Source organism: Pelodiscus sinensis, chromosome 2 (assembly GCF_049634645.1).
Source record: "Pelodiscus sinensis isolate JC-2024 chromosome 2, ASM4963464v1, whole genome shotgun sequence".
Lineage (NCBI taxonomy): Eukaryota > Metazoa > Chordata > Testudines > Trionychidae > Pelodiscus > Pelodiscus sinensis.
In genome coordinates, this window is record NC_134712.1 from 198,879,236 (window position 1) to 198,894,763 (window position 15,528).

A 15,528-nucleotide genomic window follows, 5' to 3' on the forward strand; every position below is an offset into this window, starting at 1 on the left:
CCATCCCTCTCATCCCGAATTACCTACACCTCAGGCAGCATGGCCTTTCCACGTCCTCCTTGCAGGTTCACCTAGCAGCCATTGCACCCAGTCAAAGGGGGCAGGATGGTGTTTGTGAATGTGCTGGTTAAGCAATTCCCCAAAGGGGTGGATTGTTGTACCCACATGTTCATCAGCCCTTACCCCCTGGAATCTTAGTCTGGTGCTCACAAGCCCCATTTGAGCCCTTGGCCACTTGCTTCTTGAAACACCTTTCATGTAAGGCAGTGAGTGGTTCTTAACCTGGGGTGCACACATCCCCTGGGGGTGCGAGCCATGTCAGTTTTTTATTATATATCTTAGGTTTAAAACTGACCTTCTTCAACGATTTTTAATAAGGGGTGTGAGAACATATTTTGAGAACCAAAGGAGTGTCGGCTGCTGTAAGATTAAGAACCACTGATGTAAGGTAACCGGTATCATGTGCCAGCGGGCACCTCCTCACACCACTTTATTTTGGGGGCATACTCATACACACCAGTGCACGTTCAGGGGGGCTTGTACACACCACTGTGGGCGGAGGGGGGATTATACACACTGTTGGGTGCTGTGTGAAGGGGGCTCGTGATGCTATGGGCTCTGTCTGTGTACGTGTGTAGAGGGGTCCTACACATGGGTGCGTGTAGTGGAGGGAGGCGGTTTATAGCGGGTGTGTGTGTGTGTGTGTGTGTGTGTGTATTTGGGGATTGCAGACACGAGTCCCCTGGTGGCAAACACTGTGAGCTGCGCGCCGCTAAGGAGACGGGGTAAATGAGGACAGAGCCCGCCCCCGCCGAAGAGCGGGCCGGGACCGCGCCCTCTCCTCCCCCGCCCGCACAGCGGCCCAGTCCCGGCGGCGGCGTCTCCTTTGTGATTGGCGGGGCGGTCCCGCCCCCCGCGCAGTGTCGGGCGCAGAGGCGGCCGAGGCGCCATTTTGCGCTGCTGTCGCTGCCTGCTGGACGGCTCCGGAGGCTGTGCGGGGAGGGAGGCCGCTACCCGGGGCTCACGTCCCAGTTTGCTGAGCCGCAGCCACCGCCACCATGAGCGACGTGGAGGAGAATAACTTCGAGGGGAGGGTGAGTGGCGACCCCGCCCGGGCTGTGCTGGGGGGGGAGGCCGGCCCGGCCCTCCAGGGCGTGAGTGGGGGGAAGGAGGAGCGCGTCTTGTCGGCTGCCCGGGTGGCGCAGCAGCGTCTCACTAAGATGGCTCCCGCTAACTCTCCCCCGCCTGGCGGGCTCTGCGCTGAGCCGCTCTCCGAGCCCCCCCCCCCCATGCCCAACACCTTCCCTCTCTACTCGCCGCCTCGCCACGGTTCCTTCGCTGGGGAGCTGGCGCCGCCGCTCTCCCTCCTCGATGCGGGCGGTGAGCCCCGCTGCCTGCCGGTCTCTCTTCCTGACAGCGCGGAGCCCTTCGGTGGCTTCGAGCCCCGTTTGCCCGCCGCGAGCCCCCCGCTACACGAGAGCCCGCCCCTGGAGCCCCTCTACCCGGAACCCGGGCGTTGGAGGCGGGGTTGTGCCTGCCCTTGGGGCGCGGGGGATCCCGACGTGTCAGGGCGGGTCTAGTTGCGCTTTCTTTGGCGGGCAGTTAATGGCTCCGCCTGTGTGAGAGACGGGCAGTGTCACTGTCTGAGGAGCGTGGAGAATAACTTCTAGGGGAGGGTAAGTGGCGAGCCCGCCTGGCAAGCCGAGCCTTTCTCTTCCGATAGGCCGTGGATTTCCTATGAGCCAGACTCCCGATGTCACCGGGGGGGTGTCTCTCACTTTCTTGTATAGTTCACCGATGATCGTTTGTATTCCTGCTCTCCCACATGTGCCACATGCTGGGTGTGGTGGCCCTTGGCCTGTTTAGGCTGAGCGCTTCAATCACCCCTAATGGTTGCTGCAGTCTTTATGTACACGTGTGACTGGTCCCTATTCGTTTTAGTGATGAACAAAGGCAAGAATTCGAAACTGGAACTATTTGAAATATGGGACGGATGTTCATGTCCAAGTGGTTACTGCCCTCTTTCCATCCCTGTTTACCTATTTTATATTGTAGGAAACCTTTGGAGTCCTCTCAAGAGTTGCTCTTGAAGAGAACTTCAGAGGATTTGTATGACCTTTTCTGATGAACCAGAAAGAGCAGCTTTGCAGCAGCGTGATGCTGCCTAGAGAAATGACCAGTTAAATTCTGACAGTACATTGTTGTTTCAACAAGTGTGTCTACTGAAATAATGCTACTTGTGTAACTAAATAAAAATAATCCCTATGCTGGAAGCACCATACTCTGCTATACAGTTGGCTGCCATTTCCTCAGGTGAGGTAGACAAAAACAGTTCTGGTGTGGATTATTCTGGTGAAAGTCACAACTTGGGCTACAACAAACATGCTTACTTGTCAGTAATTCTTTACAGTTTATTACATTCTTGGAGTAGGAGCTTAACCATGAATTTTTATTATGTGAAATATATCTTCACATCAGTTTCTTTGGTTTAATATTCTTGTTAAGTTTCCTGGACAGATCCGTTGTTTTTGGGGAGATGGTAAAATTGATGAGCTTTAGATTTACTGTTTTCCACTGCCTGATGTTAAAAGGGGAGAATAACTTACAGTATTCAGAACCTGAGCATTTTTGAAGCTGGGCTTCTTGTGACTGCTGTTGCAGTTGATCCCACCTCTATTTTAGAGGGAAAAGTTTACTCGTCAGCATCAGCGTGTGCCATTAGTCTTACTTTAGTTCTTTTTGGAGTACCCACTTTATTTTCAGTGATGAAATTTCTTAAGCAGCAGTGTATTTTCCATTTTATGGTTTTCCATGCAGCTGAACACATGGCAGAGAAAATTAGTGATATGTTTACTTTGTTTTCTGTTCTGATATGCATGAACAGTCACAAACATTAATTCTTTTTTACACTATTTTTATCTGGTTTTCTTTTGTATAAATATTTTTTATACAAAATAAAATCTATATATCTTGTTATCTGTGTCTTGCATTTTTGATTGTGAATGATTTTGAAGATTCATCTGCTGAACACTTTCCCAAATCCAACAAAAGTCAGTTAAAGTTAATTAAAATAACATTAAAGTATGGTGCTGCTTAGTTAAGTATGTGTTCTTCAGTATTTCAGCCCAACCAGCCAGCCATGCTTTAATTGTCATGTATCTTTGATGCATGTTTTTCTGAACATGTTATTGTGTTAAAAAATTATGTGAATTGAGCTGAATTACCACAGTTGTGGATGTCATAAGTCTGGCTACAATAAAGTTACAGTAGTTTAAAAAATGTTGTGGACTAGATTAGAAAAATAATTTGATAGCTTTATCACTTTGCATTTGACAGCATTTTATGTACAGTCAGTTTAAATACTACTCTCCCTGTATAATCAGTAAGACTTTGTTTCTGGGAGTGTCTTACCTATACACATGGTAGGCTGGAACACATCCACTAAAGATAAATGTGGTTTGCAAAGCCACAAAATTGGGAAATCTTGGGGTAAGAATATAGGCCTACATAAGATCTAAGCTGAAGTAAACTGATTTTTTATGTTGATTGGATTTTAACAACATGAAGTCTGAGGCATTCAATCAGAAAAAAAATAGACCATGAGAGAGACTGTGTTAAAATTGTTATGGTCATGGAAATACCACTGTCACCTTATTGAACGCTTAGGTAAGTAATAGAAATTTTAAAAATGGTTAATTGAGCACGAGGTGCTGTAAAAAGGTTAGAGATGCTTAATCAAGTCAAGTAGTTAGGGAAAAATATGACCAAGTGAAATAAAAAAGTATGGTGCAGCCCTAAACTGCTTCTGCTGATTTTAGCTAAGGTCCAATAACCAACAGTGATATTATAGTGCATAAAAAATAAGATTTTCTAGCATTTGTCACAGTTTTCTTTAGCCTTCTGGAGACATACTATGATGGGAATGTGTCTCCAGAGCTTGAACTAGTAAACATGTTGGCCAATGCTTATAATTATTACTGATAGGATATAGAATATTATAGTTCATATATATTAGGTATGTGAACATGTACTCAAACGATCCTAACAGTTACACGCAGCTCTCTGCCTCTGTATCAGAGGCGGGCTTGGGGGAAGTGGGAACTGGTGTGTGTGGGAATCCGGATCCCCTCATGTACCAGCTTCTGAGGAGCCACCTGTGCCACACCTGCCCCTTCCCCCACTGCCTCTGGCAGGGTAGGGAAAGGAGGTATGAGCTTGCCCATGCCAATTGAAAGCCTGCTTCTGCCTGACCCCGGATGTGTAAACGTGTAACTGCTGTAAATGTCATTGATTACACGTTTACAAAAATAAAACATGTTTTAACATTCCTGATAGAAAATATGTGTGTTGGTTGGGGGGGGGGGGGGGAATGTATTTATACTTGTATGGAAGCTGAGTTGTGACATATCTTATTAGGAAAATAATTTCCATCTCTTTGTATTTATTGCAATTGAAGCTATTTAAAATTATTTTGTTGAATAGATTCCAAGTTGATGCCTCTCTTAAAGGGTGACCTGGGGGAGGGGGGAAATCCTGGGTTTTTTTTTTTTTTTAATTAAAAGTGATGTACACCTTTGTTCTGAAAGACACTGGGGAGCTAGTGAAATGGTGACCCTACTAGAGCCAAGAGATGAAAGCTGAGCAATTTGAAAAGGATTTTTAATCAGAGTGACTAAAACTGTTGAATGCCTGATATTTTGGATAAATATATAAAGGCAGCCTTTATTAAGAGTAAATATTCTCACCTTTTCAGTGAAGGTGCTAATTGATCTTGCAAGCTACACAAAGACCTTCCCAAGAGAATATGGTGATGGTTACTAATTGCAATATTAAAACGAAGCCTTCCTTTTCCATCTTCCAGGTGATACCAGATTGTCAAGTGGATTTTTGTTGCCATATTCCTTATAAACCAATATTTCAGTCTGGTTTATACGTCTTTCCACTCATACCCTAGGCTAATGTATTCAGGAAAGGACTATTTCATTCTGGTAACTCCAGTTTGGCCTTGATTACCTTTGGTTCCTCACACTGTAAGTAAGATTGTTTGCCCTGTCTCAGGCAGAGAGGCCTTCCTTGTTTCAGGGAGTACTACTTCACTAGAAAGTTATCTATGTCTATATCTATGGTTTTATATATTATGTATGAGAAGACAACCGGAGTGAACAAATTGTAGTGATGTGGTTTTAATCTATTCCTTCTACTGCATAAGGGATGTTTTCAGTGTGAAATAAAGAATATGGGCCTAATCATCTTATGCAAAACTTGCGTGATTTAGTACTAAATTACAGAGAATTTAAACAAACTCTGAGTCTTCGTTTCCTTTGTGTTCAGCTTGTTGTCATTACCAACATGTTCTCTGCATCCAGTGATGTAGCTTCATAGTGAGGTTTTCCAAAGCAGTGTATAGACTAGGGATTGAAGAGACTAGTTGACTATCAGTAAGCAGAAGCTTATCAGATAGTTGACTAGGGATGTTATTAGTCGCTTCCTCCCCTTGCTACCTTTCTCTAGAGGCAGCAAAGGAGGGAGAGCAGGAGCTGGTGCTGGGGAGAGCCAGCTTAAAAGCCGGTTCCCCACAGCACTGTCTCTGTGGGTGGCAGGGGAGGTAGAGGCACAGTGAAAAGCGCATGAGCAGGGACTGAAGCACTCTCTGCTTGCACTGCTTCTGTTGTGATTCTGCTTTTGAAATGTACAAGAGCCCCACTGCGGTTCTTGTACCTTTCAAAGGCTGGGGCCAGAGGAGTCCCCCACTAATGGGGCTCTTTTACATTTCTAAAGGAAGCTCTGTGCTCCCTGCAGGACTTCTGCTTTGAACTGCTACCGTTCAAAGGCGGAGGTGCCCTTATAGACTAATCAAATAGTCAATGGAAATCCCATCGACTATTCAATTAGTAAATGAATCTAAATTTAACATCCCTAGTATAGACTATATGCGAAGACAGTGTTTTTAACCTTTCCAGACTACTGTATCCTTTTCAAGAATATGATTTGTTTTGCAGACCTCACATTTCACCTCACTTGAAAACTACTTGCTTACAAAATTAGTGTCACAGCACACTAATGCTGAAAAATTGCTTACTTTCTAATTTTTACAGTATAATTATAGAATAGATTGGAATATAAATATTGTACTTACACTTTTAGCGTGATACTTGAAACTATTTTTCACTTGTAACTCTTATCTGAAGCCCAAGCCCTGCCACCTTGGGCTGAAGCATGTTACCCATGGCATGGGTCCCGACAGTTGCCCTGATTGCCACCCCCTACTACTGTCCCTGCACTTGTGACTCTTCATAACTCATTTCTTGACTATCCTTTCCCCTCCTTCTCCTGGGTCGAAACCCAGAGGCTGAGAAACATTGACCTAGATTAGTGGTCCCCAAACTTTGGAGGTTGCCGGGCACCAGGGGGCGTGGCTGTTCACCTGCTGGGCGCCAGGGTGCAGGGCCCCCCATATCAGCACGCCCGGGGGTGGGGCCACCTCCAAGCGCCGCGCGCCCAGGGCTGGCGCCCCCCCCCCCCCCCCAAGCGCCGCATGCCCGGGGCCGGCGCGCCCCCCCCCCCCAAGCGCCGCATGCCCGGGGCCGGCGCGCCCCCCCCCCCCCAAGCGCCGCATGCCCGGGGCCGGCGCGCCCCCCCCCCCCTCCCCCAAGCGCCGCATGCCCGGGGCCGGCGCGCCCCCCCCCCCTCCCCCAAGCGCCGCATGCCCGGGGCCGGCGCGCCCCCCCCCTCCCCCAAGCGCCGCATGCCCGGGGCCGGCGCGCCCCCCCCCCCCCCCCAAGCGCCGCACGCCTGGGGCCGGAGCTCCCCCCCAAGTGCCGCACGCCCGGGGCCGGCGCCGCCTCCAAGCGCCGCGCGCCCAGAGCGCGGGCGGCCAATTCGCAGCGCTCCCCGGGGCAGGCGCTCACTGTGCACCATGCGCCCGGGGCCAGCTGCGGCACCATGCATGCGCTACGTGCCCAGGGCCAGGCCAGCCCTGAGCACTTGGCGGGCGCACACGAATGCCCCCGTGGGCGCCATGGCGCCCGCGTGCACCATGTCGGGGACCACTGATCTAGATCAGTGTTTCCTAAATAGTGCTCCGCCAAACCCCGGGATTCTGTCAAGTGAAAGTAAGGGTTCCACGAGAATTCCTAATCCTTTTTTAACTTTTAATATACTTTTTGTTTGTTTTCAAAGAGGTGAATATACTTCTATTTGTTATTTCACCCTGAAAACTTCCTATACTCAGCAGGGGGAATACGTTAAAAGCACATTACTACCATTTACTCAGCTCCTGTAGTCTTCTCATACATAACCAATAAAACCATTCATTTAGACATATATAACTGGGATTCTTTTCCTAAAATGATATCTTCAGAAGTTGTTTACCTTACTAGTCAAATAGCGACAGATTGTATGTTGTAAGAATTAGTATTCAGTTTTTCACCAGGTCAAAGTAGTAGTAGTCAAATCTTTTCTCATCTTCATGTCAGTGCCTTGGGATTTTTAATTGACATCTCTCCCTACTCGATACAAACCCTAATATTGGCCACAATTCAATAAAGTGCTTAATTGCGTATGTAGCTTTTAGTTCACGAGCAGTGTCATTTGAAGTCAATGTAGTTAGTTACATGCTTAAGTACTTTCCTGGATTAGGGAAGTGGAAGTGTAACCATTTACACGGTTAACTGTTAATGTGCATGGTTACAGGCAGACTCCTTTGTGCATGGTTACAGGCAGACACCAGTGTGTGGTGGGGAGCCACCTGTTGCCGGCGTGTAAATGTGTAACGGCTGAAAATTTCAGTGGTTACATGTTTACTTAAAAATAATTTCATTAACATCCCTATGCTGGATCAGATAAATTGTGAAAGGAATCGCAGCAAACTGCCTGGAAGAATGTTCTGTCTCAGTAGATGCCAGATACTCCTCCAAGAATTTTAGAGGATGGCAATGTGGACATACTCTGTTTCAGCGTTTGGCGTTGGCAATGGCAGTTTTCACATATGGGTAGTCGCACAGCTCTTTGAGAAATGCTCTGATAATCCCATGGTCTGAGTTTGAGTATGAAAAAGGAAGATAACATTTTTTATTAATTTGGTGTCTGCATATTGTTTTTCTGTTTGTTCCTGATGTTGGTAGTTCCTAGATGACTATCCATGCTAGGAATGTAAGCGAGTAGTTGACTACCGGATAAGCTTACCCAATAAGTTTACGCTAAAGGCTAATAAGCTTAAGCAAATTCCTCTGTATCAGAGGCAGCAAGGTGAGGTGAAATGGGAGCTGGCTTGAAAGCCAGTTCCTCTAAGCACCATCTCTGCAATAATGCTTGTCCTTCCACAGCAGTGTGTGTGTGTGTGTGTGTGTGTGTGTGTGTGTGTGTGTGTGTGTTTGGGGGGGGGGATAAAGGAGGTTGCTGCAAAGCAACCTCTGACTGTGCACCCGGCTCCTCCTACATTTAAACTGCAGAGCCACAGCAGGGGTAGTTCCTGGACTGTGTGAGCCTAGACAGAGCATCTTCCCTTATCAACTAATTGTGTAGTAGATACAATTTGTATTGACAACATGATTGTTCAGTTACCCGCCTCTTAACATCTTTTAATACATGCCACTGTAGCCAGTAGGACTGTGATGTTTCCAAAAATTAGATTTGTTCCTACCTTTTTTACCTGATAGAGGAGTACTCATTTAGCTCCAGTTAATTTTTTTGAACACTAGGTAGTAAGGGCTTTCTATTGATAATCAAGTAACTCTTGAACAATGTGAGTTGAATGTTTCAGTATTTTTTTACCATATAATTGGCAAATTTCCTTTGTTGGCAGCTGTTCATCTTGCTCCTGTATATGTTGCATTTTCATTTAAAAAAAGAGTAGTCCTGTGGCACCTTAGAGACTAAAAAAATATATATAGTATCATAAGCTTTCATGAGCACACTTCTTCAGATGAGATGATCTCTGAAGTGGGTTTTGCCCACAAAAGCTCATGATACTATACATATATTTTTAGTCTCTAAGGTGTCACAGAATTACTTGTGGGTTTTTTAAGTTAAAGACTAACACAGCTATCCCTCTGAGATTTTTAAATATGTTGAAATACTTGTATGTAAACAACTTGATTTACCCATATCATTATTATAGGATTTGCATTCTTATATTTTGATATTTTTTAAGCTCTTCATAGAATATGGGGTAAATAGCCTTTAAGAAATGGGCTTCGTTTAGAGCAAAGTTATCCATATTCTGTAGCAAGGCATTCCAGTTGATCCCTGAGTTAATAATTGTGACTGAAGGGACTTTTCTAACTGATGTTATCCTGTAGAACAGGGGTGTCCAAACTTTTTTCAAAGAGGGCCAGATTTGATTAAGTGAACATGCGTGAGGGCCGACCATTTTGCCTGACATTCTTTGAACCATTAAAATTAAATGCAAATTAACTATGCAAAGCTTATTGCAAACGGCATACTTTTCATTTCGTCACATGGATGACAAATCTAAACTGGTGTTAAATCACTCTGCCTTTCATATCTGAAGGCCAGACGAAAAAAAAATCCAGGAAGCTGAAATATATGTCAGGAACATTGTAAAGTATAGTACATATTATTGGTAATAAAGGTTGTCTGTCAACTTTTAAGTTCAAAAAATATGAACAGGAACATAACACCAAGTATACATGTTGTGTCCAAATATATTTATAACTGATTTAGACCAACTGACATTAACTGAGATTTTACAATGTATTCATCTCAATACATATGGATTTGTTGGGGGCCATAAAAGATAGATATTGCCAAATTACCTGTGGGGCCGTATTAAACCGGAACACGGGCCGCAATTGGCCCGCGGGCCGGACTTTGGACATGCCTGCTGTAGAAGTTTTATCTAACTCTACAGGCTCAGGCTGCTGTCAAAATCCACAAAACCCCTTTTCTGGTCATGTCGCTTTTTATTTTTCCTTTCCCGTTCTCGCATTTCAAAGGCAGAAGCCCCACCAGTTCCCCGCTATGCCCCTGCCCATTCCCGTCAAGCATGTTGCTGGGGGAAACTGGCTTTTAAGATTCCCCCTCTCCCCCCCCCCCCCCCCGCCTCTCTCTGATAGAGGCAGCAAGTGTGTGTGGAGGGGGGGAATGCAACTAGTTGAGTCATTAATTGACTATTTGATAAGCGTATGCTTATCAGATGGTCGAGAGTCGCTTACATCCCTAACCAGACCCTTGATGTTTATCCCTCAACTGATTTGGGGTGATATCCAGCAAGTGATGCAAGCTACACCCTTGTATTTACCCCTGTCTTTTGTCTAGCACTGAGCATGTTGCTACTCCCCAGCAATAACAAAAAAAATCCTCTCACGATACTACTCCAGGCTGTGGTACTCCTTTTTCCTGGCTAAGTAAGAACAGCATTGTGTATTATCAGAACTGTCAGTCTTTGCTACTTATGCTTGTACTAGGAAAAGACTTTTGAGAATAGTAACATGTGTAAGACTGGTTCAGTGGAAGTTTTAAGTGTGGTTGGGATGGTGAAGGTAGAATTTACAAGACTTTTCATCAAATTAAAATCCTAATGTATATGAAACTCTTATAAGTAAAGTGACTACATAGAAGTCTGATTTTTTTTCTTTGTTCTACATATAATATCTGCGGGTGAGGGGGGGGGGGTTAATCAAGGCAAACATACTGAAATTTGTTATGGGGCTATTCTGAGACCTAGCCATAACGAAGTTTCATAGAATTAATTTTCCTCCCCTATTCTTCTCTTCATGCACACACTACTATTTCTGGTTTTATCTTTTTTAATGTCGTATCTCAGAAGTGGGGTTCTTAGAATGAGCTTGTCAAACGAATATCCGACACACTTTGGAGATGTTTGGGTGGAAAGTGAGGGGGTGTAAGTACACTTTTCTCAAGACTTGGATATGTACTGGCTTAAGCAGCAGTCAGATATGAGTCCACATCTTTATTTTAAGGAAATAAAGGGGTACAGATCACAGCTAGAGGATTCTCTGCATCTTGGGGTCTTCAAAGTATTTGAAGGCTTCAATATCTGATATGTAAGTGAGAGGATTATTCTGGGAGGGGTAGGTGAGATTCTGTGGCCTGCACTGTGCAGGGGGTCAGACTAGATGATCATAATGGTCCCTTCTGACCTTAAAGTCTATCAATCCTTAGTGTAAATAGAAATCAGTGTAGGCAGTCAAGTATCAAAGGGGTATCCGTGTTAGTCTGGATCTGCAAAAGCGACAGAGTCCTGTAGCACCTTACAGACTAACAGATGTATTGGAGCATAAGCTTTCGTGGGCAAAGACCCACTTCGTCAGATGTACCGCTATGGGCACCCACATGGCCCCACAATATGCCAATATCTTTATGGCTGACCTGGAACGCTTCCTCAGCTCTTGTCCACTCACACCCCTTCTCCACCTATGCTACATTGATGACATCTTCATCATCTGGACCCATCGGAAGGAAACTCTGGAAGAATTCCACCATGATTTCAACAGCTTCCACCTCACCATCAACCTCAGCCTGGACCAGTCTACACGGGAGGTCCATTTCCTGGACACCATGGTACAAATAAGTGACGGTCACATAAACACCACCCTATGCCGAAAACCTACTGACCGCTATGTCTCCAGCTTCCATCCCGGACACACCACACGATCCATTGTCTACAGCCAAGCACTGAGGTACAACCGCATTTGCTCCAACCCCTCAGACAGAGACCAACAGCTACAAGGTCTTCAACAAGCATTCTTGAAACTACTATACGCACACAAGGAAATAAGGAAACAGATCGACAGAGTCAGACGTGTACCCAGTAGCCTCATGCTGCGGTACAAGCCCAACAAAGAAACCAACAGAACACCATTGGCCATCACCTACAGTTCTCATCTAAAATCTCTCAACGCATCGTCAGTGATCTACAGCCCATCCTGGACAATGATCCCTCATTTTCTCAGGCCTTGGGAGTCCTCTCTCACAGACAGCCCGCCAACCTGAAGCAAGTTCTCACCAGATCAGTCACACCATCACTGGTTCATTCACCTGCACATCTACCAATGTAATATACGCCATCGTGTAACAGCAGTGCCCCTCTGCTATATACATTGGCCAAACTAGACAGTCCCTATGCAAAAGAATAAACTGACACAAATCAGATATTAGGAATGGCAATATACAAAAACCTGTAGGAGAACACTTCAATCTCCCTGGACACTTAATAGCAGATTTAAAAGTAGCTATCCTGCAGCAAAAAAACTTCAGGACCAGACTTCAGAGAGAAACTGCTGAGCTGCAGTTCACCTGCAAATTTGACACCGTCAGCTCAGGATTAAACAAAGACTGTGAATGGCTGGCCAACTACAAAAGCAGTTTCTCCTCTCTTGGTGTTCACACCTCCAGATCAACTGCTAGAAGTGGGCCTCATCCTTCCTGATTGAATTTACCTCATTATCTCTAGCCTGATTCTTGCCTGCATATTTATACCTGCCTCTGGAAATTTCCACTACATGAATCTGACGAAGTGGTTCTTGGCCCACGAAAGTTTATGCTCCAATACGTCTGTTAGTCTATAAGGTGCTACAGGACTCCTTGTCGCTAGTGTCGGTAGTGTTGGCTCTGCAAGGTGGCGACATGAAATTAGGATTTGTTGTCATGAATGTGGATGAAAGGGGAAAATGTAAACCAAGTTAGGGAGGTGAGAATGGACATGTTGGTGTTTCCATCACTTCTGTATGACCAGTTGAATAATTGATTGCTTAAATGTAAACAAGTCCTTGTTTTTGGTGTGCTTTTTATAATTATGACCTAGTAGCTGCATAGACAATTCAGATCATGCTGGGAGACTTTTTTCCTGTCTATTAAAAATTGTGTGTTAAGGAAAAAGTCTTACTTTCCAGGACAGGGATTATATTGTAGGACAACACAGAATGGGGCTTGTGGCTTATATCCATCCTATAAAATGCTTGTGTAAGAAATCACTATGTTCTGTTTGTGTTGTATATGGCAAAACTTTAAAGATACCACATTGGTTTTGGGGGATGAAAAAGAGTGGTTAGGGAAAGAGGATAACAATGGTGAGATCTCTGGGAAGAAATCCTTCCCAACAGAAGATTTCATTCCATATTATGTAGCTCACCAGGGATTGAAAATCTGATCTAGTTCAGCAAAAGGCCGCAGGTAGGAAGAATTTATCTTAAATCCATTATACAGATTCTTTCAATACTTTTTTCGAAGTTCTGTGGGAGTGATGTTCTATGTTGCATCAGAAAACTGACTGTGAATGAAATTTCATGTTGATAAATGTAAAGTATTTTTCCCCAATGTGCATTAATCTCAACTATACATACAAAATGATGGGGACTAATTTAGCTATAACTAAGTAGAGAGATCTTGGGAGTCGTTGTGGATACTTCTCTGAAAACATCCACTCGTGCAGCAACAGTCAAAACAAACTGATTGTTAGGAATCATTTAAAAAGGGATAGAGAATAAGACAGAAAACATCTTATTGCCTCTATATAAAACCATGTTATTCCCACATCTTGAATACTGCATACAGATGTGGTTTCCTCATCTCAAAAAAGATATATTGGTGTTGGAAAAGGTTCAGAAAAGGGCAACAGAAATTATTAGGGGTTTTGAACGGGTCCCATATGAAGAGAGATTAAAAAGACTGGGACTTTTCAGTTTAGAAAAGATGAGACTAGTGTGGAGATGTGATGGAGTTCTATACAATCATGACTGGTATGGAAAAAGTGAATAAGGAAAAGTTATTTGTCCCATAATATTAAGAACTCTAGGGGTCACCAAATGAAATGAATAGGGAGCAGATGAATACAAAACTAAAGACAAGGACATTAACAGGGTTCAAGGAAGAACTAGATACATTCATGGAGGTTGGGTCCATCAATAGCTATTAACTAGGATGGGTAGGAATGGTGTCCCTAGCTTCTGTCAGAGGCTAGGAATGGGTGACAGGAGAAGGGATTACTTGATGATTCCTTGTTTTGTTCACTCCTTCTGGGGCATCTGGCATTGGCCACTGTCAGACAGGATGTAGGGCTAGATGAACCTTTAGTCTCACCCAGTATGGCTGTTCTTACGTTCTAATGCCTGTCACTGACATCGAATATGCAACAGATCATAGCTGTCTCCCCAGCTGCAATCCATATCTCAAGTTGTTATTAATTTGAAGAGATTTGAGACTTGTAAGGACCAGTTTCTCTCTGCCACTTGAAAATTGAAACAGTTTAACTGTCTTGTTAGTTTAACCTGTTCTAGCTGCACACAAATAATTTATAAAAAAGTAAAACAAATGGATGACAATTTGACATGAAATGAGGTGGTGTTTCCTTTAAAATATTCAGCAGACACATTGATGTTAATTTGGCACTAATTAGAAAACTTGCTGGCAATGTCAGCAGAATTTTTAAGTTAGAATTGGTAGGAATACTGAATTAAAACCTCTTATGCCAGAGGTGTCATAATATATTGCCTATGGGTCACACCTGGCCCCCAAGAAACTGTGACCCATAGGACACATTGAGGTAGCTTTTAAGTTTTCTAATTGATTCTGCATAATCATACCTGTAGAGAAAACCTTTAAAATGTGAACAGTGTAATTAATGCAGTGGTGCTTTCCTGAGTGTGTGGATAGTCTGAAACAGGGACTCAAAGGAAGAACTTCCTTCCCCTTTTTAATTTGATTGATATGTCAGTTTAATTGCTGGTCACTTTTAATGAGTAAGGCAGTGGGAATGATTTCTGTAAGGTTTAGGAATTGCTTCAGGGAATAAAGTTATAGAGGAATGAATAGAAGGAGTCTCAAAGACAATGAAAGGACAGAGAAATAGAGTAGAGAGAATAGGAAAGGAAGAATAGTTGTGAGCCTAAAAGGGAGTGTGTTTCCAGAGGGCTCTCTGGATGTATGAATAAAGCATGGAATAGCATAAGGTTTGCTAATACATAAATCTACCATCTTCTCTTGATCTCTGTAAAAGCTTCACATGGGCATCAGAGGACATTGTGTTGCATATTGTGGGGAGTATGTAGTCCTTAATTTATACTATGTTCCATAGGTCATAAATAAATAGCAGTCTGAATGTAGCTGACCCTTCCTTCTCTTCTTGTAGAGGTATTGGGGAAGCTTGCTAAGGTTGCATCTTATGAGGCTCAGTAGATAATTTTAACATCTATTTCTACTAATCTTGTCATTTTAGTACTTATGAAAAAACAAGGGAAACTCTCCTTAAAGGAGAAAAGGCACTAAGAACTTCATAGTGTTCTCTGCAGAATGAGAGATGGATTTGTAAATGGGCCGTAAGATTAGAAGATGAAGAAACAGAGTTAGTAAAGCAAAATGTAACAAAAGGAAAACAATATTGAAGGTGGGGGAAGGCTTGCTATGCTTTCATGTTTAAATTTTATTTGTGCATATTTAATACATTTCCAGATGTAAACATTTATAGTTAGCAAATTTAACCCATGTTGCCAAGCTCCCCAATATTGTAGAAAAAAAGTCCTAGCCTGCTCTGTTTGCTTGTTTTCCTGA

At 43.9% G+C, this 15,528-nt stretch overlaps 1 protein-coding gene across 4 annotated transcripts in view; it reads left to right on the forward strand.

Moving 5' to 3' along the window:
* Nucleotides 1-917: 917 nt before the first annotated feature.
* The window catches only part of TRA2A (transformer 2 alpha homolog), a 49,515-nt gene continuing 34,904 nt past the window's right edge, over nucleotides 918-15,528 (forward strand). The window contains exon 1 of one of the 4 annotated variants that reach the window (XM_075922209.1): nucleotides 918-1,094. In XM_075922209.1, coding sequence (XP_075778324.1) covers nucleotides 1,059-1,094 — 36 coding nt within the window. In that variant the 5' untranslated portion in view covers nucleotides 918-1,058. The remainder of the gene's footprint in view (nucleotides 1,095-15,528) is intronic. The other 3 variants (XM_075922210.1, XM_075922207.1, XM_075922208.1) reach the window with 3 other exon arrangements.